The sequence below is a fragment of the Thamnophis sirtalis genome, unplaced genomic scaffold, assembly GCF_051295495.1.
Source record: "Thamnophis sirtalis isolate CommonGarterSnake01/CBP01778 unplaced genomic scaffold, rThaSir2_p1.2 scaffold_2, whole genome shotgun sequence".
NCBI lineage: Eukaryota > Metazoa > Chordata > Lepidosauria > Squamata > Natricidae > Thamnophis > Thamnophis sirtalis.
The window spans coordinates 41,300,954-41,327,150 of record NW_028261382.1 but is presented as its reverse complement, the minus strand read 5'-3'; the positions used below and the strand labels follow the sequence as shown (position 1 = coordinate 41,327,150).

General features: G+C 49.2%; 1 protein-coding gene across 5 annotated transcripts; it reads left to right on the top strand.

Annotated features, from left to right (window-relative positions):
• The first annotated feature begins 250 nt into the window (after positions 1-250).
• Positions 251-26,003, top strand: ADAR (adenosine deaminase RNA specific). Of its 5 annotated transcripts, none has more exons than XM_087705085.1 (15): positions 251-359; positions 12,965-14,453; positions 16,165-16,357; positions 16,879-17,036; positions 18,110-18,245; positions 18,317-18,552; positions 19,003-19,162; positions 19,784-19,955; positions 20,894-20,987; positions 21,265-21,384; positions 21,940-22,073; positions 22,784-22,966; positions 23,581-23,693; positions 24,463-24,590; positions 25,005-26,003. In XM_087705085.1, the coding sequence occupies exons 2-15, from the start codon at positions 13,024-13,026 to the stop codon at positions 25,261-25,263; spliced, it is 3,516 nt and encodes a 1,171-aa protein (XP_087561211.1). In that variant the 5' UTR covers positions 251-359; positions 12,965-13,023; the 3' UTR covers positions 25,264-26,003. The 5 variants fall into 5 exon arrangements, with proteins under 5 accessions (XP_087561211.1, XP_087561209.1, XP_087561212.1 ...); XM_087705083.1 differs by lacking the exon at positions 251-359 and adding an exon at positions 548-803; XM_087705086.1 differs by lacking the exon at positions 251-359 and adding an exon at positions 3,180-3,254.
• Positions 26,004-26,197: the final 194 nt, after the last annotated feature.

The window sequence follows — 26,197 nt, the reverse complement described above, 5'->3', positions numbered from 1 at the left end:
CAGGGATCTCCAACCTTGGCCATTTGAAGACTTGTGGACTTCAATTCCCAGAATTCCTCAGCCAGCTTTGCTGGCTGAGGAATTCTGGGAGTTGAAGTCCACAAGTCTTCAAGCGGCCAAGGTTGAGCCGCCAAGAGCGCTCGGCAATTGCCATGGCGAAGCGCCCCGCCCCGTTGACGTCAGAGCGGGAGGGGGGGAGGAGGGAAGGACGAGGAGGCTCGTGCGCCGCGCGCTCCCCGTGACGCAATCACTCTGCGCCCCGAGCCCAGCCACGGCGGGGCTGAGGAAATAAAGCGAAAGCGGGGCGGGCCTCCCCTTCGATTGCCGTCACCACCCGGGATTTGCTCCGGGCGGGAGAGGTGAGTCGGCTTCCCGGTTGGCGGCGGGGGGGGAAAACGAGGCGGCGACGGTCGCGGGGGGAAAAAAAAAAGGGAAAAAAAAGGCGGACGGGGAAGAAAAGCGGCGCGGATTGAGCGGGAACGCGTCGCCGCGAGGCGCGCATGCGCGGTGCCGGGAGAGCGGGTCCTTCGGGCCGCGTCGCGCGTGCGCAGTAGCCCGCGAGGAAGGCGGAGTGGTGGTTTTTGTGTGTGTGTGTGTGTCGGTCTTCGCTCGGATGGACTCGGCGCTGCCCGCGCATGCGCGTCTGCACCGCCAACAGCCCTGAGCCCCGCAAGCCTGCAGGCGCGCGGTGGGCGAAGGGGCGGGGATGCGCCCGCCCCCCTCCGGCTGCCTTTCCCCAACCTGGCGCCCTCAAGAGGCGGGCGCCCCTGCTCCCATCCTCCGCAGCCTGCCTGCTGGCTGGGGTGAGGGTTGCAATCCAGCTCTTGCAGAGGGGAGGGGGCTGAGGTTTGGGGGGGGCACTGCAAAGGATGGGGGGGGGTCGTACCAATATAAATGGGGGGGGGAGTTATGTATATATTTGCATGCATATTGGTGGGAGGGGATGATGGGCAGTGCTTGACAGCTGCAAACACACGTTGCAGCATTGCAGGAATCGAGCATTAATTCTTCCTGGAAATAAATACATATAAACAATAAGCAGCCCTTACCCCCCCCCCCCAAAAAAAAATTAAGGGGATGCAATACCCCAAATTAAAGGGGTTGCACCTGTCTGGCCTGATCCTGTGCCGATTGCACAGGGAGAAGCTGAAAAAGGTGAGCAAAACAGCAGAGGAATAAATTAATAAGCTCCTGGTAAAATGAAGTAAGTTGCTAGTCCTCATGGAGGCAGTTACAGAATACTGGTGCTTTCTCCTTGGATGAACTGTGGGCATTCATTCCTTTCCGTCCTCCCTCACCCACCCACCCACCCCAGAAAAATCAACCCAAATCACCCTCCTCCTTGTGATATTCCCTTCTGTTTGAGCTCAACAGAGCTGTGCCAAGTTCAGTATCGGATGGGTAGTGTAGTACTGTCGTTGGTGCAAAATCCAGAATTGGGATGATTCTCGATTTATGTATGTATAATATACAGGGTAGTTCTCGACTTACAACAGTTCAGTCGAAGTTAACAGCAAACCTGAAAAAAAAAGGACTGCGTTTTCACTTCTTACAAGAAGTCGCTTGGCAACCGACTCGCGTTTATGACGGTCACGGGGAGGTCCCTTCTGATGGGGAAGCCAGATTCGCTTCACAACCGTGCGGTGGTTCACTTCACAACGGTGGTGAGAAAGGTAGTGAAATCAGGCGAAAGTCCCTTAACAAGCGTCTCGTTGAGCAACAGTGTCCAATCTGGGCTCAATGGTGGCCGTAAATCGAGGACTACCTGCATATATAACAGAGTCCGTTGATAACTAGCACAGAGTGGCGAGAATGATAACATTTGAATTTCCCACCTGTTGTGTAAATATTCTGAGGGGTTGCATTTTGCCACTGAAATACATTACTAGGAGTTTCTGTTTCAAAAGAGGCTGCGAAGTGAGTGTGTGTGTGTGTGTTGTCTGTTTGTGTGTGTTGTGTGTGTTTTGGAGTCAACCTTGAAACCCCTGGAACAACTGCCTGGATAAATTCCTGTTGTTTCTATGGCACAATTTCATAAGTCGCTTGGCATAGCTGCCTGCTAAGGAAGGGAGAGAGGATTTAATAAAGAAACCACAGGCTACAAGATTCCCACCCACCCACCCTGGCTGCGGACAGTTTTACAAATCATCTTAATTTTTTTTTCTATAACTCCACCCCCCCCTTTCTTAAAAAAATAAAATCTAACTTATCTTGGATCATGTGTAACAACAAAATGGAAATTTGGAAAAGGCTTTTCTAAAGAAGAATTGAATTTATTGAATTGAATTTATTAGAGTTTAGAGAGTAATTTATTTATATTTATTTATATAAATATAATTTATTGCACTTAGATGTCCCCTTTTTCCCCCGGAGGGGACTCAGAGAGTATTTGCAGCTCAGGGTTAGAATGAGGCATCCTTGGTGGTCTCGTAGCTGGCTGGTTTTCTTGCAGACATCTCAAGACCTGTCTAGGTTACATCATCAGTGCTAGGAAGAGGAGGACTATGGGGTCCCTGGTGCTCTCTGAGCTTGGTGGGGTTTTCTTCCAGATGTTTCATGATCCAGATGTTTGTTCTCTGTTTAGTTATAGCAACCCCAACCCCATGATGTAACCTAGTTGGGATTAGTGGGTTTTTAAAAAAGGGGGGAGACTACGGTCCCCATCATCCCCATCCAGCAGGGAATGCTGGAGAGTGTAGTCCAACAAAATTCAATTTCTTTTTAACATGTATAGTAGGATGATCTTCCTTTTCTGCAGAAGAAAAAATGAAATTAATGGGTTTTCTAAAAGGAGAGGGGGGAGATTACCATTCCCATCATCCCCATCCAGCAGGGAATGCTGGAGAGTGTTAGTCCAGCAAAATTCAATTTCTTTTTAACTTGCATAGTAGGATGGGTTTTTTAAAAGGGGAGGGGGGAGACTACCAGTCCCATCATCCTCATCCAGCAGGGGATGGTGGAGAGTGTAGTCCAGCAGCGACAAAAGGCGCAAAATGTTGTGGGGCGGGGGGCGACGACGACCCCCAATGCATTGTGTAAAACCCCCTTTTAAAATATCTGCGTCTCTTGGGAAGAGGGTCAGATTTGCCCTCCTCAAAGATGGCGCCCCCGGGCTCGCCAGCGGGCCCGGGAAGGCCGCGGCGGGGGGTCGCGCTCTGAAAGGCGTCATCACCGCTCGCCCGCTCTGGTCCCGCACAATAGAAGCGGCTTCCTTTCGGCGGCGCCGGGCGAAGCTTCTGAAAGGGGGAGGGGAGGTAAGGCTGGGGGGGGGGGGGCGGGCCTGGGTCCGATCGGGGCGGGGGGCGGCGGGTGCAAAGGCCCGCCTGGGAGGAAGGAGAAGCCGCAGCAGGCCCTGGGGGCGTCCGCCCGATTCCCCCAGGCCTAAGGTGGCCATGGAAGCCCATTCAATTGCCAAGCCCATGCAGGCAGTTCATAGATTTTATGTGCTTGATTTTCATGGAATCATAGGGCTGGAAGGGACCTTGGAGGTCTTCTAGACTGACCCCTTGCTCAGGGCAACCCCATGCAGTTCATAGATTTTATGTTCTTGGTTTTCATGGAATCATAGGGTTGGAAGGGACCTTGGAGGTCTTCTAGACTGACCCCTTGCTCAGGGCAACTCCGTGCAGTTCATAGATTTTATGTTCTTGGTTTTCATGGAATTCTAAGGCTGGAAAGGACCTTGGAGGTCTTCTAGACTGACCCCTTGCTCAGGGCAACCCCGTGCAGTTCATAGATTTTATCTTCTTGGTTTTCATGGAATCATAGGGTAGGAAGGGACCTTGGAGGTCTTCTAGACTGACCCCTTGCTCAGGGCAACTCCGTGCAGTTCATAGATTTTATGTTCTTGGTTTTCATGGAATTCTAAGGCTGGAAAGGACCTTGGAGGTCTTCTAGACTGACCCCTTGCTCAGGGCAACCCCATGCAGTTCATAGATTTTATGTTCTTGGTTTTCATGGAATCATAGGGTTGGAAGGGACCTTGGAGGTCTTCTAGACTGACCCCTTGCTCAGGGCAACTCCGTGCAGTTCATAGATTTTATGTTCTTGGTTTTCATGGAATTCTAAGGCTGGAAAGGACCTTGGAGGTCTTCTAGACTGACCCCTTGCTCAGGGCAACCCCCTGCAGTTCATAGATTTTATGTTCTTGGTTTTCATGGAATTCTAAGGCTGGAAGGGACCTTGGAGGTCTTCTAGACTGACCCCTTGCTCAGGGCAACCCCATGCAGATCATAGATTTTATGTTCTTGGTTTTCATGGAATTCTAAGGCTGGAAGGGACCACGAAGGTCTTCTAGACTGACCCCTTGCTCAGGGCAACCCCATGCAGATCATAGATTTTATGTGCTTGGTTTTCATGGAATCATAGGGTTGGAAGGGACCACGAAGGTCTTCTAGACTGACCCCTTGCTCAGGGCAACCCCATGCAGTTCATAGATTTTATGTTCTTGGTTTTCATGGAATTCTAAGGCTGGAAGGGACATTGGAGGTCTTCTAGACTGACCCCTTGCTCAGGGCAACCCCATGCAGATCATAGATTTTGTGTTCTTGGTTTTCATGGAATTCTAAGGCTGGAAGGGACCACGAAGGTCTTCTAGACTGACCCCTTGCTCAGGGCAACCCCATGCAGATCATAGATTTTATGTGCTTGGTTTTCATGGAATTCTAAGGCTGGAAGGGACCTTGGAGGTCTTCTAGACTGACCCCTTGCTCAGGGCAACTCCATGGAACCCGGCATGAACCACCACACAGCAAAGAAAAGGACACAGATCCCCCCCACTCCCCAGGTCTGTCAGCCCCTTGTGCTTACTTGGAAGTAAAGCCCACATGTGGGTTTTCCCCCTGATGGAGCCTCCAGTTCTGGCAGCAGACTACCTGATTCTCCGGGAAGGGTGTCTATTGCAAAAGGAATGCATTGAACGTGGTAGAGTTTTGTTGCTGTCGTTGGCTCTTTATCTTAATTTACAGTCTGTCCTTTCTGCTGATTGGATCCCAAATACTTAACTCATTTTAAAGTCATATTTCAGAAGCTTTTTCATTTTTTTGTTCTGACTGTCTTTTTCCTAACCATTCCTGCCTATCTCTGCATCATTGGGACCTCTCGTAAATCCACTTTTGGTCCTGCTCAGACTAAATACTCTGGCTTTCTGTTTTTTATAGCAACAACTAATGGCTTGTGAGACATGGCTTCTCTTTTAGAAGAGCTGCTAGTTTTTCAGGGTAGAGCATCTCTACAGCTGGAGGTTCCATTGAGCACGTATGAATTGGATACGCGCTTAGTGGACAGTGTAAAGTTGGAGTTGGTTACACTGTTGGATGCTCTTTATATTATTTCTTTCTTATAGTTGTCATGCGTGGGTACATAAATAAGGCAAGGTGATTTTTGGAGAGAAGGAGGGGGTGCGGTGGCCTAGGAGTGGAGCTCCCGCCTCATAATCAGGAGGTTGTGAGTTCAATCCTAGGTAGAGGCAGATATTTCTCTCTCTAGGCACAATGGGAATATTATCTGCTGAACAAAGCTCCCCATTGGCGACAGGAAGGGCATCCGGCCAGTAAACACTCTGCTAGCTCCATTCAGTGTCCCAGACTCCACCCTGCAAGGGATTATGGGGCCGTTAAAAGAAGATACGATGAATGATTTGTAGAGGGAGCAGTTTAACATATTTCTCGCATCGGCACATTTATTCTAAGACAGATCCCAACATCCAGAAATGTTTATAAGAAACAAATCGGTGATTTGGATAAGTTAAAATACTCAGAAAAAATCGCTGTTGTCTCCATGAGGGTTGTTTTAAAGTCATATAATAGAAAGTAAAATGTATGTATTACTCAGTAGCAGGCTCACTCAAGGCTTTTTCTATGGACATCTGGACAGAATATAGATATTTGCCTTATTTAACTATCAGAAAGTCTTATTAGACATACCGAACGGAAAAAAATATCCTGATAATTATTGTGCTAAAATGTACTGGGCCATGCACTTTATATGCAAATAGGCTGAATGGACGTATAACTATCCTTGTGTTCCTTCAAATCTCATTTTATTCCTTTAAAAAAAATTTTTTTATTCATTTCTCATTAAAATATTGGTCAGTGTGACCATCCTGGTGTTATCTCCGGTAGGTAGGTAGGTAGGTAGGTAGGTAGGTAGGTAGGTAGATAGATAGATAGATAGATAGATAGATAGATAGATAGATAGATAGATAGATTGATTAGAGAGATATAGAGATTAAAGAGATAGAGAGAGAGAGAGATGATAGATAGGTATAGAGATTTAGAGATATAGAGATTAGATAGAGAGAGAGATTAGATAGAGATTAGGTGGGTAGGTAGATATATATATAGATAAAAGGAGTCGTTCGCTGTAGCTCAAATGGTTAACTCCCTGCCTGGGAGGCAATAGAGCACAGGTTCGAATCCCAGTAAGGATATGGCTAGCTGATGAGAGCTAAATAGCTTGAAATAGATCTATACTAGTCTTCCTTTATTTATTTATCAGCACAAATAAAAACACATTATATATATATATATATATATATATATATATATATATATACTTAAAGTCACAATATATATATATATTAGATAGATGGATAGATAGATGATAGATAGATAGATTGATTGATTGATTAGAGAGATATAGAGATTAAAGAGATAGATCAAACAAGGAAGTATGCTAACTGTATCTGCAATGAAATTTCATCTCCCTGACTCAAATAACAGGCCAATTTAGACCAAGCACGGAAGGTGTTCTCAGTTGGCCGTGTTAGACGGGTGCAATGAACTGTAGCGAAGAGAGTGTGTCTCTCTCTGGTGTGTGTGTGTGTGTGTGTGAGTTTGTGCGTGTAGGTGTGTGAAGCCGCAGACGAGAGAATAAAAACAAGCGGGCAGCTTGCATCTTGCCCCTGATCTTGTGAAAATCCCCTTGTCCACTACAGGTGGTCCTCTTCTTATGACCCACCATTGAGCCCAGGGTTCCTGTTGCTAAGTGAGACAGTGGTTGAGTGGATTTCTCCCCCTCTCCCTCCGTTTTGCGACCTTCCATGCCAGGCCGTGGTTAAGGGAGTCGCTCCAGTCATTAAGCGAGGAGCACCGTTGTTAAGTGAACCCAGCTTTCCCCCTTGTCGCGAAAGGGGAATTGCGTGAGTCCGGGGATGCTGCGACCGTCATAAGTATGAGCCAAGCATCTAAATTTGGGCACATGATCATGGGGATGGCCGTAAGTGTGGAGAAACGGCCGTAAGTAGTCACTTCGGTCAGTGGCGTCGTAAGTTTGAACGGTCACTAAACGAATTATTGTAAATCCAGGACTACCTGTGGAGTAGATCCAGCTGGAGGTTGAGGCGCCAAGCCAAGGCAGGATTAGAACTCGCGGTCGCCCAGCCTAAACGTCTTAACCAAAAACTTTTTAAAAGTTTTTGACGTAACCTTGTCAATCTCCCTCTTTCTCTCTCCCTTTTTGAATTGCTCTCTTCCTGTTTTCTCCGCGACATCAACCTTGCAAGGTAGCTTGGGCTGAGCGGTGACTCCCCCCCCAAGACCCTCCAGGGACCTTCCCATTAAAAATCTCGTAGGGAAAAGAATTGTGTTAACTTACAATAGCGAAAGATTGCGCTCAAACGGGGTGGAGGGGGTGGGTGGGTTGGACTAGAGGACCTCCAGGGGTTCCTCCCGCCTCCGTGACTCTTTCCCAAGAACAGTTTTCACAAAGCTTGCTGCCCTTTTTGTTAAAATTTTGCGAGCCGGGAAAGCAGCTGCTATAAATTCTGGCAGTTTCCCGTGGCTTGAGGCTGGCTTTATCCACCCTGGATTTTCTGTACAGGTGAGTCTATAAAACCAACACCTTGATACTCACCTGTACAGGTAGGAAGGCCAGTGGATGGATGCCCTTAAAAGTGAGGTGGTCGGGACTTGGTTGTGGCTTACGCAAGTTTCCCCGGGACCGTCGGCGGCGAGGTCTTTGGTTTACCTTCCACGCCTCTCGGTTTGCACCTGGACAGGTGAGCCTGTTATTTGAGCCCGTTAACCAATACCAGGGGAAGGAAAGTTTATGCGCTCCTGTTTACAGATGTCCTTCATGCGTTGTGATAATATCTCCGGATCAATTCGGGCTTCTTGTGACGCCCGGAGTCTCTGCCATCCTGTCTGGGTTGAGAGGGGATTGTGAGGATGGGGGTTATATAAGCACCCTGTAAGGTTTTCTGAGTTTCAGAACGGCCGAAAACCAAGAAAGGGATTCAATTTTTTACGTTTTAATCCAAGAACGTAATTTGATTTTTAAAAAAATCCTAAATCCAAGAATGTCATTTAATATTTTTTTTTTAGTCCTAAATCCAAGAATATAATTTTTACTTTTTAATCCTCAATCCAAGAACGTAATTTAATTTTCTTTTCATCCTAAATCCAAGAATGCCGTTTAATTTTTTTAATCCATCCATCCTTTCTTTCTTTCTTTCTTTCTTTCTTTCTTTCTTTCTTTCTTTCCCATCGCTGGGGGTTTTCAAGAAGAGATTGGACAACACCTTATCCAGAATGGTATATGGTTTCCTGCTTGAGCAGGGGGTTGGACTAGAAGACCTCCAAGGTCCCTTCCAACTCGGTTGTTCTCTTATTCTGCTATACTTATTTTGTCTTCCTTCCTTCTTTCTCCTTCCTTCCTTCCTTCCTTCCTTCCTTCCTTCCTTCCTTCCTTCCTTCCTTCCTTCTTTTCTTTTTTTCCCATCACGGGGGGTTTTTCAAGAAGAGATTGGACAACACCTTATCCAGAATGATATACGGTTTCCTGCTTGAGCAGGAGGTTGGACTAGAAGACCTCTAAGGTCCCTTCCAACTCGGTTATTCTGTTATTCTGCTATTCTTGTTTTCCTCCCTTCCTTCCTTTTTTCCTAGGGGTTGGACTAGAAGACCTCCAAGGTCCCTTCCAACTCGGTTATTCTGTTATTCTGCTATTCTTTTTTTCCTCCCTTCCTTCCTTTTTTCCTAGGGGTTGGACTAGAAGACCTCCAAGGTCCCTTCCAACTCAGTTATTCTGTTATTCTGCTATTCTTTTTTTCCTCCCTTCCTTCCTTTTTTCCTAGGGGTTGGACTAGAAGACCTCCAAGGTCCCTTCCAACTTGGTTGTTCTCTTATTCTGATATTCTTTTTTTCCTCCCTCCCTTCCTTTTTTCCTAGGGGTTGGACTAGAAGACCTCCAAGGTCCCTTCCAACTCGGTTATTCTGTTATTTCATTTCTTTTCTCTCAAAGGTTCTATCTCGCCCATCCCCAAAGCTGGCCAGGTTGACAGGCAAAGTGCTTTAAAAAAATAAAATAACTGAAGACAAGGGGGGCTGGAGAAGGCACCTGGCCCTATAGCCCTGCCCCCCCCCCCAAAGATGATGAAAGGGAACCGAAATTTCAATTTTCAAAAAAAAATATGACGTGCTTTCTTTTTCTGGCGCCAAACCCCACCCTCCCGATGGAGAAAGAGCCAGAGGGAGGAGAATAGAAAGTGAAACTTAACTTTTATTCGGTTTCCCCTCCTTCTGAGCCAGGTTAAATAAGGGAGGGCAGAGTCTGCGACCCTTAGTCGCAAAGCTGCCCCCCTTGCTGGGAACTCCCTTCCCCTTGTGCCTGGCACGGTCTGAGTGTGTCTGTGTGTGTGTGTGAATGTTGGTATTCATGCACACCCATGTACATCTCGGTCCCTCCTTCCCTACTGCAGGGACAGGAAGTTTCTCTTCCAGCTTTGGGCCCGGGTGATGCCATGCACAGATCTCATCCCGGGCAAAAGAAAAGCGGTAAGCTTTTTATTCAACTTCTATTGGGTCAGTAACTCTACCCCTTTTTTCCCCAGTCTCCCTCTCCCCCACTCCTCTTGGAGTGGGGGGGGGGGAGACATCCAGCCCTTTTGTATTTTTTACCCTCCTGCTTCAACCAGTCTAGCTGCGGGGAAATAAATCCACTCCGCCATAATCGTGGTAAATATTCACAACTTGGGACTGGCTCACTTCACTTTCGGGGGATTTGCAAGGGGAGGGGGGGAATCAGGTTACCTCTAGAGTGGGGCAATGGTAACCCATTTGCCCAGGAGTAAACCTCCAAGTAGCATTTGAAGCTGAATTGCATTCCGAGGTGAGAAGCCAAGGAGAGGATTTGTGCCCAGGCGACAGAAAGCTGAAAGAGGGAGCGTAACAGAATGTCGGCGTAAAGGCTGAATTCAGTTTGCTGAATTTCGAAAGATAAGGGAGCGGGTTGAGGTTAGGAATCCAGAACCAGCTGCATCTGTTGTGCGTCAGAATAGGTCCATGTTTGAAATCCCCCCACGCAAGAGGGTGGGTGGGTGGGTGTGTACGTGTGTATATACACACACATACACAGAGAGAGGGAAAGATGAGAGCTTGATTGATTAGATGGGTAATAGAGATAGATAAAAGATAGATTAGATAGATTAGATAGATTAGAAGGATAATAGAGATAGATGGTATATTGATAGATGGATAATAGAGATAGATAGATGGGTGGGCGGGCAGAGAGAACGATAGATAGATGGATGGATGGATGGATGGATGAGAGAGAGAGAGGCAGGGAGGGATAAGTAGGTAGGTAGAAGATAGAAGATAGATAGGAGAGAGAGAGATTTATACATATATAAATAAAAGAGAGAGAGAATGATTGATAGATGGATAGATAATGATAGATGGATAGATAGATGATAGATGGATAGATAGATAGATAGATAGATAGATAGATAGATAGATAGATAGATAGATAGATAGATAGATAGAAGAGAGAGAGAGAGGCAGGGAGGGATAGGTAGGTAGGTAGGTAGAAAATAGAAGATATGAGAGACAGAGAGATATACATATATAAATAAAAGGTAGAGAGAGAGAATGATTGATAGATGGATAGATAATGATAGATGGATAGATATTAGAGAAAGGGAGAGATAGCTATCGATAGATAGATGATAGGTAGGTAGGTAGGTAGGTAGGTAGGTAGATAGATAGATAGATAGATAGATAGATAGATAGATAGATAGATAGATAGATAGATAGATAGATACTGAAGATAGATTGATTGATTGATTTCTCCCCCGCCCCCTCTGGATTTGAAAAAGATTTTCTGAGTCTGCAGCTGTGTGTAAACTTCTGTTTTTGATTTCCGGATTTTTACATTGCGATTCGGTTTTTTTACGCTGCTGTTCACTTGGCATGGGTTTTGCATGCATGCACGCACACAGACACACAAACGCACTCACACCCTTACCTTTAAGGGAACCTCTAATGGTTTCCATTAAAGAAGGGAGAGGCATGGTTGAGAATTGCAAAGGGGGAGAGGGGGGGGTTAACAACAATGATTTGATCCCCTTGAATGCATAGGCGGTTAGAAGCGGTTCCATAAAGATAACCCTCGATGCAGTCGTAAAAAATAGTTTTTTGGGGGGTGGTTCTTTTGGCCGCTATATCTAATTTTACAGGAGTTGGGGAAGAAGAGACAGCTATGATCGTAGGCTGAGTATTATTATTATTATTATACAATTGTATCACAGCGGCCAGTTGTTTCGCCGGATTTGGCATTGGTTACTAGTCGGGCCCCACCCAGGGGCCTAGGACGTCGTAACGTATTTTCACAATATGCGTGCAGATCCAAGCAGTGCGGCTTTTTGCATTTGACGGATGGTGATTTTGTCAATATTTAACTGTGTCTCTTTCTCTCTCTCCTCTCTCTCTCTCTCTCTCCCTCTCTCTCTCCCTCTCTGTGCCTCTCTCCTTTTCTCTCTCATTCTGTGTCTCTCTCTCCTCTCTCTCTCTATCTATCTCCCTCTCTCTCCCCCTCTCTGTGCCTCTCTCTCTGTTTCTCTCTTACTGGGTCTCTTTCTCTCTCCTATCTCCCTCTCTCTCTCTCTCCCTCTCTCTCTCTCTCCCTCCCTCTCTCTCTGTTTCTCTCTGTGTGTCTCTTTCCCTCCCTCCCTCCCGCTCTCTCTCTCTCTCCCTCTCGGTGCCTCTCTTTCTGTTTCTCTCTCATTCTGTGTCTTTTTCTCTCTCTCTCTCTCTCTCTCCCTCCCTCCCTCTCTGTGCCTCTCTCTCTGTTTCTCTCTCATTCTGTGTCTCTCTCTCCTCTCTCTCTCTATCTATCTCCCTCTCTCTCCCCCTCTCTGTGCCTCTCTCTCTGTTTCTCTCTTACTGGGTCTCTTTCTCTCTCCTATCTCCCTCTCTCTCTCTCCCTCTCTCTCTCTCTCCCTCTCTCTCTGTTTCTCTCTGTGTGTCTCTTTCCCTCCCTCCCTCCCGCTCTCTCTCTCTCTCCCTCTCGGTGCCTCTCTTTCTGTTTCTCTCTCATTCTGTGTCTTTCTCTCTCTCTCTCTCTCTCTCCCTCCCTCCCTCTCTGTGCCTCTCTCTCTGTTTCTCTCTCATTCTGTGTCTCTCTCTCCTCTCTCTCTCTATCTATCTCCCTCTCTCTCCCCCTCTCTGTGCCTCTCTCTCTGTTTCTCTCTTACTGGGTCTCTTTCTCTCTCCTATCTCCCTCTCTCTCTCTCTCCCTCTCTCTCTCCCTCTCTCTCTGTTTCTCTCTGTGTGTCTCTTTCCCTCCCTCCCTCCCGCTCTCTCTCCCTCTCGGTGCCTCTCTTTCTGTTTCTCTCTCATTCTGTGTCTTTTTCTCTCTCTCTCTCTCTCTCTCTCCCTCCCTCCCTCTCTGTGCCTCTCTCTCTGTTTCTCTCTCACTCTGGGTCTCTCCCTCCCTCCCTCTCTGTGCCCCTCTCTCTGTTTCTCTCTCCCTCTGTCTCTCTCCCTCTCTGCCATCTCCATTCCCTCTTCCCCCTCGGAGCACTCAGGCTGACCTGATGCTGATCCTGACCCCCACGCCTCCTCCTCCTCTGATTCGGCTGCTGGAGGGGCCACAGCACAAAACGGGCGCCACCACCAGGGAGCCAGGAAGGTCTTCTCCACCTCCAACCCCATTTGAAAACCTGCCTTTCTTGTCTCTTCGCCAGGTTCTTCGACGTCGGCTGAGAATGCCTTCCCCCCTGCGCTCCTTCCCCATCCGCGTGCTATGAGCAGATTCCCTGCTGGTGACACAGCTTCAGACCAGACAGTGGCCAGATCCGGCGGGCACGAAGATCTTCACCAACGACAGGTCCTCTTCCTGCGAGGAGAAGTTTCCGAAGCTCCACTGTGGAAGCCCGGTGCCCAGAGGTCCCCAGCGCCGCGGACATTCTTCCCACCGTCCCGTTCGAATTTATGGTTCAACTACAGGGAGCCCGTCAGAAGACCTCCCGGTAAGGGTGGCTGGCAGGCACCGAAGCCGCCCTCTCCTCCTAAACCAAGTTACTTCGCCGCTTGTCCGAAAGGTGGAGTTGACCAACTCGTCTCTAACTTCCAGGGGCTGACCCTCGGCCAGCAGGACCTGGAGGGAGATCTCCTGGAGATCCTGAGGGATCTGAAATCTGGGCAGACCATCTCCGCTCGCCAGCTGGCCCAACGGCTGCGCGCCCAGAAGAAAGTGGTCAACCGTCACCTCTACAAGCTTTACCGCCGAGGGCAGCTGAGTCGGTCGGGGACGACCCCGCCATTGTGGAGGCTAGCCGACGGTCGGGACTCCGGGGAAGCAAGCCGAGAGGGACGTCCGGCCAGCCGGGAGAACAATCCCAGTTCCTTATTTGGTTTGGGGACCGAAGAAGAAGGAGGAGGAAGTTCGTCTTCTGACCAGGAGGATTCCTTTGATTCTCCTGACATGGCCGAAATCAAGGAGAAGATCTGCAGCTTCCTCTTTGGGGTGACGGACTCCACGGCTCTCAACCTGGCCAAGAACATCGGCTTGACCAAAGCCAGGGATGTCAACGCCACCCTCCTCGCCCTGGAAAAACTGGGCGACGTCCACAAGGAGAACTCCAGCCCTCCCAAGTGGTCCCTCACCGACAATAAGCGGAAACGGATGCAAGTCAAGATGAAAGCGGAAGAGGTCCGGCAGGCGGTTACGGTAGACAACGAGCCTCCAGCCCCGTGCACCGAACCGGAAGCCCCTGCCGAGGTGCCCTCCCCTCGCCCGTCTCCGCCGCCGGAGAACGAGGAGAAGAAAATCGAGAACGGGCAGCAGGCGGCCGAGGTGACTGAACCGAGCGGCGGTGGTGGTGGCGGCGGTGGCTGCCCCCCTCCGTGGTCGAGTCCCTCGTCCAAGCGCCCCCGGTACCGCCGTTTCTCGCCGTACGGCTACTTCGAGGCCAGCAGCTGGGCCACCGACGACATCCCCGAGGACATGAACGCCATCAGCACCCAGGACGAGTCGAGGTACATTATGGAGTCCCCCCTGTACCCCAGCTACTCCGCCCAGTTGGACACGGCCTTCCAGTGCAGCCCCTTGGAGAAGCTGATGGATTGCCAGAAGAAGAACCCCGTCAGCGGCTTGATCGAATACACCCAGTATATGTACCAGCACTGCGAGTTCGTCCTGCTGAAGCAGAGCGGGCCGTCGCACGAGCCGCGGTAAGGGGCCTCCTTGGGTGGGGTGGGGGGGGGACAATTGGAGGGGGAGGGAGAGAGGGTCCTTCCTGCAGGGAGTGTGTGTGTGTGTAGATTCACAGTCATCCACCTCATGGTTGTCCCAAATTTGCCCTTTTTTTTTTAACCCCCAAAAAGGCAATTGGGCTTTGCTTTCTTTGAAAACAGAATAACAGAGCTGGAAGTTTATAAGTTTAATTTTATTTATAGGCCGCCTAATCCCGAAGGACTCCGGGCGGCTTACAGAAGGGAAAAGAAAAAAAATAAAGTAAAAATAAGATAAGACAAATTAAAACGGCACAGATACATTCATTTCAATCGGGGCTGGACCTCGACAATGAGGTCAACAGCCCCAGGCCTGCCGGAATAGCCAGCTCTTGACAGCTTTTCTGAAGGCCGTGAGAGTGGGTGAGGTCCGGATTTCTGGGGGTAGTTCGTTCCAAAGGGCCGGGGCAGCCACAGAGAAGGCTCTCCTCCGGGGAGCCGCCAGCCGACATTGTCTGGCTGACGGCATCCGAAGGAGGCCAACCCTGTGGGATCTTACCGGCCGTTGGGAGGTGTATGGCAGTAGGCGGTCTCGCAGGAAGGGACCTCGGAGGTCTTCTAGTCCAACCCCCTGCTCAAGCAGGAGACTCTGTAGTGTTTTTAGACAGGGGGCTGTCCAATATCTTCTTCAAACCCTGTAGCCACAGCCTCTGGAGGCAAGCCGTACCTTAGATTAATTGATCTGGGATTACACAATGACAAGAGCTGGAAGGGACCTCGGAGGTCTTCTAGTCCAACCCAGATAAGTGTGGGTCACAGGTGGGGTGCTTGTTCCTTAACCACACTGGATTATAACTCACGAAAATAAAAGGAGGAGGGGTCTCCCCAGTCACACACATCCCAGGTTTGTGTTAAATGTGTATGAAATGTGGAATTCTCCTTATTTATTCTTCTTTTTCTCCTTGCCGATTCTGTCTCTTTGGCTGTTGTTCTCTTTTGTTTTTTTCTCTCCCTCTTTCCTTTTCTTTTTCTCGCTCATTCTCTTTCGTTCTTGCTCTCTTTCTCTTAATCTCTCTCATTTTCTTTCTCATTCTCGGTCTCTTATTTTCCCTCTTTCATTCTCTCTTTCTCATTCTTCCTTTCTCCAATTCTTTTTTCTCTCATTCCCTTTCATTCCTGGTCTCTTTCTCTGTCTTTCTCTTAATCTCTCTCATTTTCTTTCTCGTTCTCTGTATCTTATTTTCTCTTTCTCATTCTTCCTTTCTCCAATTCTTTTTTCTCTCTTTCCCTTTCATTCTTGCTCTCTTTCTCTGTCTTTCTCTTAATCTCCCTCATTTTCTTTCTCGTTCTTTTGGCCTCTTGTTTTCTCTCTTTCATTCTCGTTTTTTTCTTTCTCTAATTCTTTTTCTCTCTCATTCTCTTTCATTCTTGCTCTCTCTGCCTCATTTTCTTTCTCATTCCCTTATTTTCCCCCTTTTGTTCCCTTTCTCATTCTTTCTCTTTCTCTCATTCTCTTCTATTCTTTCTCTGTCTCTTTCTGTCATTTTCTTTCACTCTCTTACTATCTTTCTCATTTACTCCCTCTTTCATCCCCTTATTCTTTCTCATTCTCACTCTCTCTTTCGCTTTCTCTCTCTCTCATTTTCTTTCCTTCTCTTCCCATCTCTCATTCTCTTCGTTTCTCCTTCTCTATCTCTCTTCTCCCATCAAGGTTCAAATTCCAAGCCAAGATTGACACCCGTCACTTCCCTCCGGCCGAAGCGGGCAGCAAAAAACTAGCCAAGCAGGAGGCAGCAGCCATCGCCATGAAAATTCTTCTCCACGAAGCCCAGCACGAGGGGGAAGACATCATGGGTCCCGAGACCTCCCTGTATGAGGACACCTCCCTTGGGGAGGAAGAGACGGTGAGGAAGAGGAGGAGGCCAGGCCGATGTTTTTAATCCAATAATATTAAAAGATATCGCTGAGAAATGTCAGTTGCTCCAAGTTCAGCTGCCTTTCGCAATTGACCGATGGGGATTTTTGTCAATGCCCGACGGTGTTCAAGGGATGCCCCAGATGCTTTTAGGATAGCACCCTTAAGAGCCAAGGTGGCGCAGTGGTTAAATGCAGCACTGCAGGCTACTGCTAGATCAGCAGGTCAGCGGTTCAAATCTCACCGGCTCAGGGTTGACTCAGCCTTCCATCCTTCCGAGGTGGGTAAAATGAGGACCCAGATTGTTGGGGGCAATATGCTGACTCTCTGTAAACCGCTTAGAGAGGCCTGAAAGGCCTATGAAGCGATATATAAGTCTACTGCTATTGCTATAGCACCCGAGGCACCTATCACCCCCCTGGTCCTAATTATGTGATCAAAAGTTTCATCAGCTTCTTTGCAAGAATTATTATTATTACTATTATTACTATTATTATTATTCCTCTCCAGCCCGACCAGGCAGACCCCGAAGCCTCATCCACCCCCCCACAGCCAAACCTCGTGTGCGGGAAGAACCCCATCAGCGCCTTGATGGAATACGCCCAGAAGCTGGGGAGCGTGTGCGAATTTAAGATGCTCTCCCAGGAGGGACCGGCTCACGATCCAAAGTAAGCTTAGGAAGGGGGTTGCTTTTACACCCAGTCCTCGAACATTGAGCCCCAAATTTCTGTGGCTAAGCGGGAGAGCGGTTAAGGGAATTGTGCCCCATTGTACTCGCCACGGATGTGTTCTGACCCAGAACCTTCCTTAGAAAGCAAGAAGCAAAGTCTTGGTCCTGGCCAAAACCCTTTTATTTACACGCCTGCAAATTCCTTTCATTCGCAGTCAGCAAGGCTTAGCAAACAGTCTTTCAAAGGAATATTTACCTACATGCACCTTATCTCGCTTGGAGAGCTGCCAGATAACTAGTTTCCAAACACAGGACAAGGCAAAAACTTGGCACAGAGTTTCTTATAGTCGCAAACAGAACTTTCCATTCTTGAACCGACCGAAGGAACAAATTGTTTCCTGCAAAAAGACCCCTCCCCATTCGCTCCTCTTTTCTTTCCCCTGGGAGGGGCCAATCACCTCCAGGGTGTGGCTTTCCTCGCAAGTCAGCCCTGCTTTCTTAGTTGTTGTCTTCTGGCAGCTCTGTGCATGCGCACACTGGGAACAGGCTCCAGCTGTTCCTCTGCCTCACTGCTGTCTAGCACCTTCTCTGCCTCTGACGCAGAGCCGAATGCAGAGAAGAGCAACAAAGAGATTTAGGGGACTGGAGGTTAAAAGATATGAAGAACAATTGCAGGAACTGGGTATATCTAGTTTGATGAAAAGAAGGATCAGGGGAGACAGGATAGGAGTCTTCCAATATCTCAGGGGCTGCCCCAAAGAAGAGGGAGTCAAGCTATTCTCCAAGGCACCTGAGGGCAGGACAAGAAGCAATGGGTGGAAACTAATCAAGGAGAGAAGCAACTTAGAACTGAGGAGAAATTTCCTGACAGAACAGTTAATCAGTGGAACAGAAGTTGCCTCCAGAGGTTGTGAATGCCCCAACACTGGAAGTTTTTAAGAAGAGGTTGGATATCCATTTGTCTGAAACGGTATACGGCTTCCTGCCTAGGCAGGGGGTTGGACTAGAAGACCTCCAAGGTCCCTTCCCACTCTGTTATTCTATTCTATTCTTCCTCCGGGGTCCATTCAGATTTCGATACTGCGTCAAGGTGGGCGAACGCATCTTCCCCGCCGTGGTCTCGAACAGCAAGAAGGGAGCGAAGCAAATGGCCGCTGAGGCAGCCATGAGAGGGCTGAGTGGCGAAACCACCAGCTCACCTGCGCAGGTAAGACCTCCCCCTTTTGTTCCCCTCCTCGGCACGGCAAGCTTTCTCCGCCCGCTTCATTCGCAACCCAGATTTCCGTCTTTCCTGAACTTCAGGTAGAAGCCCCGTCCGAGCCCACGCTGGATGTACAAGGTAGCCAGCTGGCCAATCCGGAGGAGTCCAGGACGGTCAGCGCCAAAGGCGTCGGCGAGTTGATCAAGTACCTGAATACGAATCCGGTCAGCGGACTTCTAGAGTACGCCCGAGCCAACGGCTTCGCCGCCGAATTCAAACTCATCAACCAGACCGGACCTCCCCACGACCCCAAGTAAGTCAAGGAGGGTTCGTCCAGCTCGCCCAACGAGTTTGGCATCTCTCAAAATCTGTTCCAGTCTGCGTCATCTCGGACTAAACACAGGTAGTCCTTGACTTACGACCACAGTTGAGCCCAAAATCCCTGTTGCTAAGTGAGACAATTTGTTCAGGGATTATTTCCACCACTCATTTTACAGCCTTTTTTCGCTACCGTTGTTAAATGACTCGCCGCCGTTAAGTTAGTCACAGGGCCGTTAAGCGAATCCGGCTTCCCCGCCGACTTGGCTTGTTGGAAGGTTGCAAAAGGGGATCGCGTGAGCTCCCCCCTTCCCGGGGACTCCGTGATTGTCATAAATAGGAGTCCATAAATAAGTCGAGGACTGCCTGTCATTTTCCTGAGGGGGGCGGTATGTCAGCACCCTAGCGATCTGAGATAAACTCCCGTCTGATTCTGTCCCCACAGGTTCGTCTTCCAGGCGAAAGTGGGCGGCCGCTGGTTCCTGCCGGTCTCGGCGCACAGCAAAAAGCAAGGAAAGCAGGAAGCGGCGGACGCAGCGCTCCGAGTTCTCATCGGGGAGAAAGAGAAGTCCGAGCACGCGGCCGAAGGGCTGGGCATCACAGAGGTCAGGCCTTCTTTAGCCTCTGTTCATGGCTTCCTGGCCAATCGGATTCCCCAATCGGGATACCCTTTGGCTGGTTGGCTTGACTGACCGCATGGTTTGACCATACTGGGGTCCCTGCTTGCTGCCCTAGACCTCAACTTTCAACCCTAATTGAACGCTAAAATTTCTGCCGTTAGGCAAAACATTCATTAAGTGAGCTTCGCCCCCATGTTGCGACCTCACTTGCCACCGTCGCTAAGCGAATCATGGCAGTTGATAAATTAGTCACACGGGGGTTAAGCAAATCTGTCGTCCTCGTTGATTCGCCTTGTCAGAAGGTCGCAAAAGGGCACACACACAACACCCCCACCCAGGATGCTGCGACCGTCATAAATACGAGTCAATTGCCAAGTGTCCAAATTTTGATCACGTAAATATGGGGATGGTGCAACCGTCCTAAATCCCTTTTTTTTGAATGCCGTTGTAACTTTAAACGGTTACTAAAAGGACTACCTTTATTGGGGTTAATACACCTCTCCCCTCGCTTCCGGTCTGCATTCTCCCACTGCCCCAAGGGGATTTAAGACACAGACCCGGAAGGCCAGAAGGCCATAACTGACCTCTCCTCCGTCCCGTTGGCAGCTGCCGGTCAGCGGAAGCACCCTGCACGACCAGATCGCCATGCTGAGCCACCAGCGGTTCAACGCCCTGACCGCCCGCATCCAGCACAGCCTTCTGGGACGCAAGATCCTGGCCGCCATCATCATGAGGAGGGGCCAGGAGGGGCTGGGGGTCGTGGTCAGCATCGGGACAGGTGAGGGGGGTGTTCATTTTGGCCTGGGGAGGGGGAGAGAGAGAGAGTCCAAGATGATAGATAGATGGATGATAGATGATAGATAGATAGATAGATAGATAGATAGATAGATAGATAGATAGATAGATAGATAGATAGATAGATAGATAGATGATAGATAGATAGATAGATGATAGACAGATAATAAAGGATAGATAGATACGATGGATGGATAGATAGGTGGATGGATGGATAGATAGATATGAGAGAGGAAGAATAAGACAGAGAGAGACATGATAGATGATAGATAGATAGATAGATAGATAGATAGATAGATAGATAGATAGATAGATAGATAGATAGATAATAAAGGGATAGGTAGATACGATGGATGGATGGATGGATAGATAGGTGGATTGATGGATAGATATGAGATAGAGAATGAGACAGGGAGAGACATGATGGGTGGGTGGATGGATGGATGGATGGATGGATAGATAGATAGATAGAGAAGGAAAGGAATGAAGAGAAGGAGAGGAAGGGAAAGGGAAGGAAGGGAGATGGGTAGATAAAAGATGGATGGAAGGCAAAGAAGGAAGAAGGTGAGAATGGGAAGGAAAGGAAGGAATATAGATAGATGTGTAGGTAGGTAAATGATAGAAGGGGAAGGAAGGAATAGAGATCAATACATGAGTAGATTGATAAATGAAGGGAGGGAAAAGAAAGAAGGAGGAGAGAGGGAGGGAAGAGACAGAGATATGTAGAAGGAAAGGAAGGAAGGGAGAAGAAGAGGAAAGAAAAGGAAGGAAGAGAAATAGATGGGTAGATAAAAGATGGAAGGGAAGGAAGGAAAGAAAGAAAGAATATAGATAGATGTAGAGATGGGTAAACGATGGAAGGAAAGAAAGGAAGGAAGGAAGGTAGATAGGTCTAACTAAGGTCTCCTCTTCCCCCGCCAGGGAACCGCTGCGTGAAAGGGGAGGAGCTGAGCTTGAAAGGGGAGACGGTGAATGACTGCCACGCGGAGATCATCTCCCGGAGGGGATTCGTCAGGTGAAGAGAGGCAGGCGGGTGGCTCCGTCAGCCCCATCCGCTGGTGGGAAAGCAGGGAGGGGGGAGGAGAAATCACCAAGCCCGGTCCTTTTCATTGAGGTAGCCCCCCTCCCCCTGCATTAAACGAGTATAGCTAGTCCTCGACTGAACGGCTATCCGTTTAGCGACCCTTCGTTGGCGGCGCCTCACTAAACGACAGATTTTCCCAGCGTGGCCGCAGGTACGAGGACGTCCTGCATTCACGGCGTTGGCATCATCTCCTCCTCCTCGTTCCCAGGTTCTTGTACAACGAGCTGATGAACTTTGACCCCTTGGCGCCAGAAGAAAGCATCTTTCAGCTGGCGGAAGACAGGAAGCTGAAGATCAAAGATGACGTCAGCTTTCACCTGTACATCAGGTGAGTGGTAACGACGCCACCTGTACCACAGGTGAGCTGTAGCGATGTTGCCTTTTAATCGTACACCGGGTGAACTGTAAGGACGTCACCTTTTACCTGTACACCAGGTGAGGTGTCAATTCTCACCTGTAAACCAGGCGAGTTCTAATGATGTCGCCTGTTACCTGTACACCAGGTGAGCGTAAAGGAGGGGAAAATAGTACAAGGGGAAAGATCGTCGTGGCTTAGGTGATCAGGATACAGGTAGTCCTCGACCTGCGGCCAGAATTGAGCCCCAGTTCCGTGTTGCTAAGTGAGAACTTGGTGAAGTGTTTTGTTTTGCCCCGTTTTGCGACTTTTTGTTTGTTAAGCGAGTCGTTAAGTTGTTGTTAAGTGAACCTGGCTTTGTTTGAGGACTACCCGTAGGAACTGGGTGGGAATAAGGGAACGGGGCGGGAGGGGAGGGGAGGCTCTCTTCTAACTTGGTTTGCTGGACTTAGTCTCCAACAGGGAACTCTAAACCGAGTTAAGATTCGGCCTCATTGCCTGCTCCGTTTGTGTGTTTGTGTCCTCCAGCACGGCGCCTTGTGGGGACGGCGCACTCTTCGACAAGTCCTGCAGCGAGCAGGCCAACACAGCCGGGGAGGACCAGCACCAGCCCCTCTTTGAGACCCCCAGGCAAGGGAAGCTTCGCACTAAGGTGGAAAACGGTAATTGGCAAACCTCCCAGTCGAAATTGCTTTTCTTGAAGTCGCTCAACGCTTCCAGTCCTCATGGCTTCCAAAAAACAACAGCAAGGGTGTGCGGGGGGAATCGTACTCAAATCGTCCTTCATTGAATTGATTGGAGAACGGGGGGGACGGGGACGGCAACTTTGAATAAAAGGGCCGAAGAGGAGGAGCTACCCAAAGGATTGGATTGGGTGTTTTTTTTTTAATTTATTTTTTTCATGGATTTGTATCCCGCTTTTTATTATTTTTACAAATAACTCCCTTCTTCTGGGGATTGGCCCAAAGTCACCCAGCTGGCTTTCGTGTCTAAGGTGGGACTAGAACTCACCGTCTCCTGGTGATTGGCCCAAAGTCACCCAGCTGGCTTTCGTGTCTAAAGTGGGACTAGAACTCACCGTCTCCTGGTGATTGGCCCAAAGTCCCCCAGCTGGATTTTGTGTCCAAGGTGGAACTAGAACTCCCAGTCTCCTGGTCATTGGCCCGAAGACACCTAGTTGGCTTTCATGCCTAAGGTTGAACTAAAACTCACCTTCTCCTGGTGATTGGCCCAAAGTCACCCAGCCAGCTTTCATGGCTAAGGAAGCACTAGAACTCCCAGTCTCTCGGAGATTGGCCCAAAGTCACCCAGCTGCCTTCTGTGTGCGTCCAGTCCAGCTTTTTAAACGTGCCTCCTTGGGACTCTTCCGCAGGAGAGGGCACCATCCCGGTGGAGTCAAGCGACATCGTGCCAACCTGGGACGGCATCCAGCACGGAGAACGTCTGCGCACCATGTCGTGCAGCGACAAAATCCTGCGCTGGAATGTGCTCGGCTTGCAAGGCGCCTTGTTGTCCCACTTCATACATCCGGTCTACCTTCGCTCAGTCACACTTGGTAAGCTGAGCCAGTCATGCCTAAGGTGGGACTAGAACTCACCGACACCTGGCGATTGGCTCAAAGTGGAGCTTTCATCCCTGAGGTGGGACTAGAACTCCCGGTCCCCTGGCGGTTGGCCCAAACTCACCCAGCTGGGTTTCATTCGTAAGGCAGGACTATAACTCACCTGGTGATTGGCTCAAAGTCGCCCAGCCGTCTTTCATGCCTGATGCAGGACTAGAACTCCCAGTCTCCTGATGAATGGCCCAAAGTCACCCAGCTGGTTTTCATACCTGTGGTGGGACTAGAACTCACCGTCACCTGGTAATTGGCCCAAAGTCACCCAGCCGGTTTTCATACCTGAGGTGGGACTAGAACTCACCGTCCCCTGGTGATTGGCCCAAAGTCACCCAGCCGGTTTTCATACCTGAGGTGGGACTAGAACTCCCCATCACCTGGTGATAGTCGTAGTCACGTTTTTTAATTATTATTATTTTATTATTATTAGGTCAATCTATACTTGATTTGCCCTGTTTCTAAGCCCCTCGGTTGGGTCTATAAACCGGCAAATCCGGATGGAGGAGAGAACCTTTTTTTAAAATAACCAACTCTGCCTTTTCTCGCTCTCGCAGGTTACTTATACAGCCAAGGGCACCTGACCCGCGCCATTTGCTGCCGGATGTCCAGAGACGGCAGCACCTTCGCGTCGAGGCTTCCCGCGCCCTATCTGGTCAATCACCCCGAGGTATCCCTTGCGTTTTCCCCTCTTAAATCGATCGGAAAGGGTCAGGCGGGACGGTAGCGCTTACAAGAGCAAAAGACGCCTCCTGGCCTTTCTTTAAGAAGCAAGCGACGTCTCTTGCCCCATTTTCCTCCAGGGACCACCCTCCCCTCCCCCAACAACACAGTCAGATCGCTAAGCGATATAGGTCGTCCACTTTTAGGACTTGTTCCCTTGTTTTCCTCCCCAAAAGCTAGGAGCGTCTTATATGTACTTCAGAGCGTCTTATACTCCGAAAAATACGGTACTAGGATAAATATTTTTAGGTATAATCTTAGACCAGCAAACTGCGGCTCTAGAGCTGCATGTGGCTTTTTCCTCCCTCTGCTGTGGCTCCGTCACCGGTCACAATTTTGAGAGGAGTTTCCGGTCCGGGGGGAGGGGGGGAGAGAAGCACAGTGTGCCAGGAGGAGACTTTGTGGCAAGGGGAGGGTTTTCCAGTTGTCTCCACAATTGATGGGGCTTTCGGTTACGACAGGTAGAGGAAAAAGGACGCCGCGCTAGAGAGGAGACTCTATGGTGGGGGAAACTGAACTTCCGGTCAGCTCCAGAATTGAACGGGGGGCTTCCGGTTAGGACCTTTGCGGCTCCCGGTGTTTTCTGTGGGAAACGGGTCCAAATGGCTCTTTTGGGTGTTTAAATTTGCCGACCCCTGATTGAACAATGACAGTTCGTAGCTTGGGGGTCTGGCAAAGAAATACAACACACACACACCTTTTTTTTGGCTCTTTAGGTCGGCCGCGTCAGTGTCTACGACTCCGCGCGGCAGACGGGGAAGACCAAGGAATCCAGCATCAATTGGTGTCTCCCGGACGGCACCAACGTCGAAGTCCTGGATGGCACGAAAGGCAAAGTGGATGGGTAAGACCCAATGTGGAATCATCCGGGACGGGAATATTTAGGGTTTGGGGGGGGTGGGCCTCGCAGATATCCCGGAGCCCTTTTTTACCGAGTGGGTTATTCTACGGCGGATCGTGGCTAATCCTAAACGGGAGCAGCGCCGGCGTCAGAATGACGGTCTTTCCTCCTCTCCTTCCTTCCTTCCTTCCCTTCTCTTTCCCCCACTCCTCCTCCTGACCCTCTCTCCTACTCTTACTTCCCCTCCCGTACTTCCTCTGCTTTGCCCCTTTCTTCTTTTCCCTCCCTCCTCCCTCCCCCAAATTGGGGGATGTTCCACTTTGTTTTATTATGATCGTTGTTGTTGTTATCCTTTTTGAACGGATGGGGATAAGATACGAAATCCTTCTTCTTCTTCTTCCTCCTCCTCTTCCCCAGGCCCAAACTGGATGTTTCCCGCGTCTCCAAGCAATCCCTCTTCCAACTCTTCCGGCAGCTTTGCGTCAAGATGGTCAGGGAAGACCTGAAGAAGTTCGCCGCCTACTCGGAGGCCAAAGAGTCGGCGGCCGACTACCAGAGTGCCAAGCAGCAGTTCTTCTGGGGCCTCCAGGAAATGGGCTACGGGAGCTGGATCTGCAAACCCCAGGAGGAGAAGACCTTCCTCCTGCCGGAGCCCTCTACCCCTCCCTCCCCGTGATAGATAAGAGAGATATAATTCCCACCCACCCACCCTTCTTTTTTTTCCCCCAGTTTTTATTTTCTGCAGAAGCCAAGGAAAGAAAGAAAAAGAAAGAAAGAAAGAAAGAAAGAAAGAAAGAAAGAAAGAAAGAAAGAAAGAAAGAAAGAAAGGGAGGACTTCTGGATTTTCGTTTTTTTTTTAGATTCGGAGCTGGCCGTTTGGGGTTGTTTTTTTTAATTATTATTTTTAACGGCGCCTGGGAGATTTTTTTCAGGCGGCGGTTTCAGATTTCCAGTGAGCGGAGGGGCGTCCTGGCCCCGTTTCGAGCGACAAGGTTGTTTTAATTCGGCTGGGAAGGCCCAGGGTCTTTCCGTCCTCCTCCTCCCCCCCCCTTCCTCTCTTTTAAATGCCCCCCCCTCCCCTTTTCAAGATGGATTTTCAGAGGCGTGATCCGAAACTGTTGGGCTCGAGGGAACAAGAAATCCACCAGCATTCCTCCTTTCCCCCTTCTCTTTTTTTTTCAGTTTTCCTTCCTTTTTTCTCCTTTCTTCCTTATCTCTGTCTTCTCCTTCCATCCGTCCCTTTCTCTTCCTTCCCTTCCCTTCCTGTTTTCTCTGTCTTCCATCTTCCTTTCTGTTTGTCTTCCTAACCTCCCTCCTTCCTTCCTCCCTTCCCTATCTCCTTCTGTCTTACTTCCTTCATTTCACGTCCTTATCTTTCTCTGTCTTCCTTCCTTCCTTTGTTTGTTTTCCTTCCCTCCCTCCCTTCCCTATCTCTATCTCTGCCTTCCTTCCTTCCTTCCTTCCTTCTTGTTTGTTTTCCTTTCCTCCTCCCACCTTCCTGCCTCCTTTCCCTATCTCTATCTCTTCCTTCCTTCCTTCCTTCTTGTTTGTTTTCCTTCCCTCCTTCCTCCCTCCCTTCCCTATCTCTATCTCTGCCTTCCTGCCTGCCT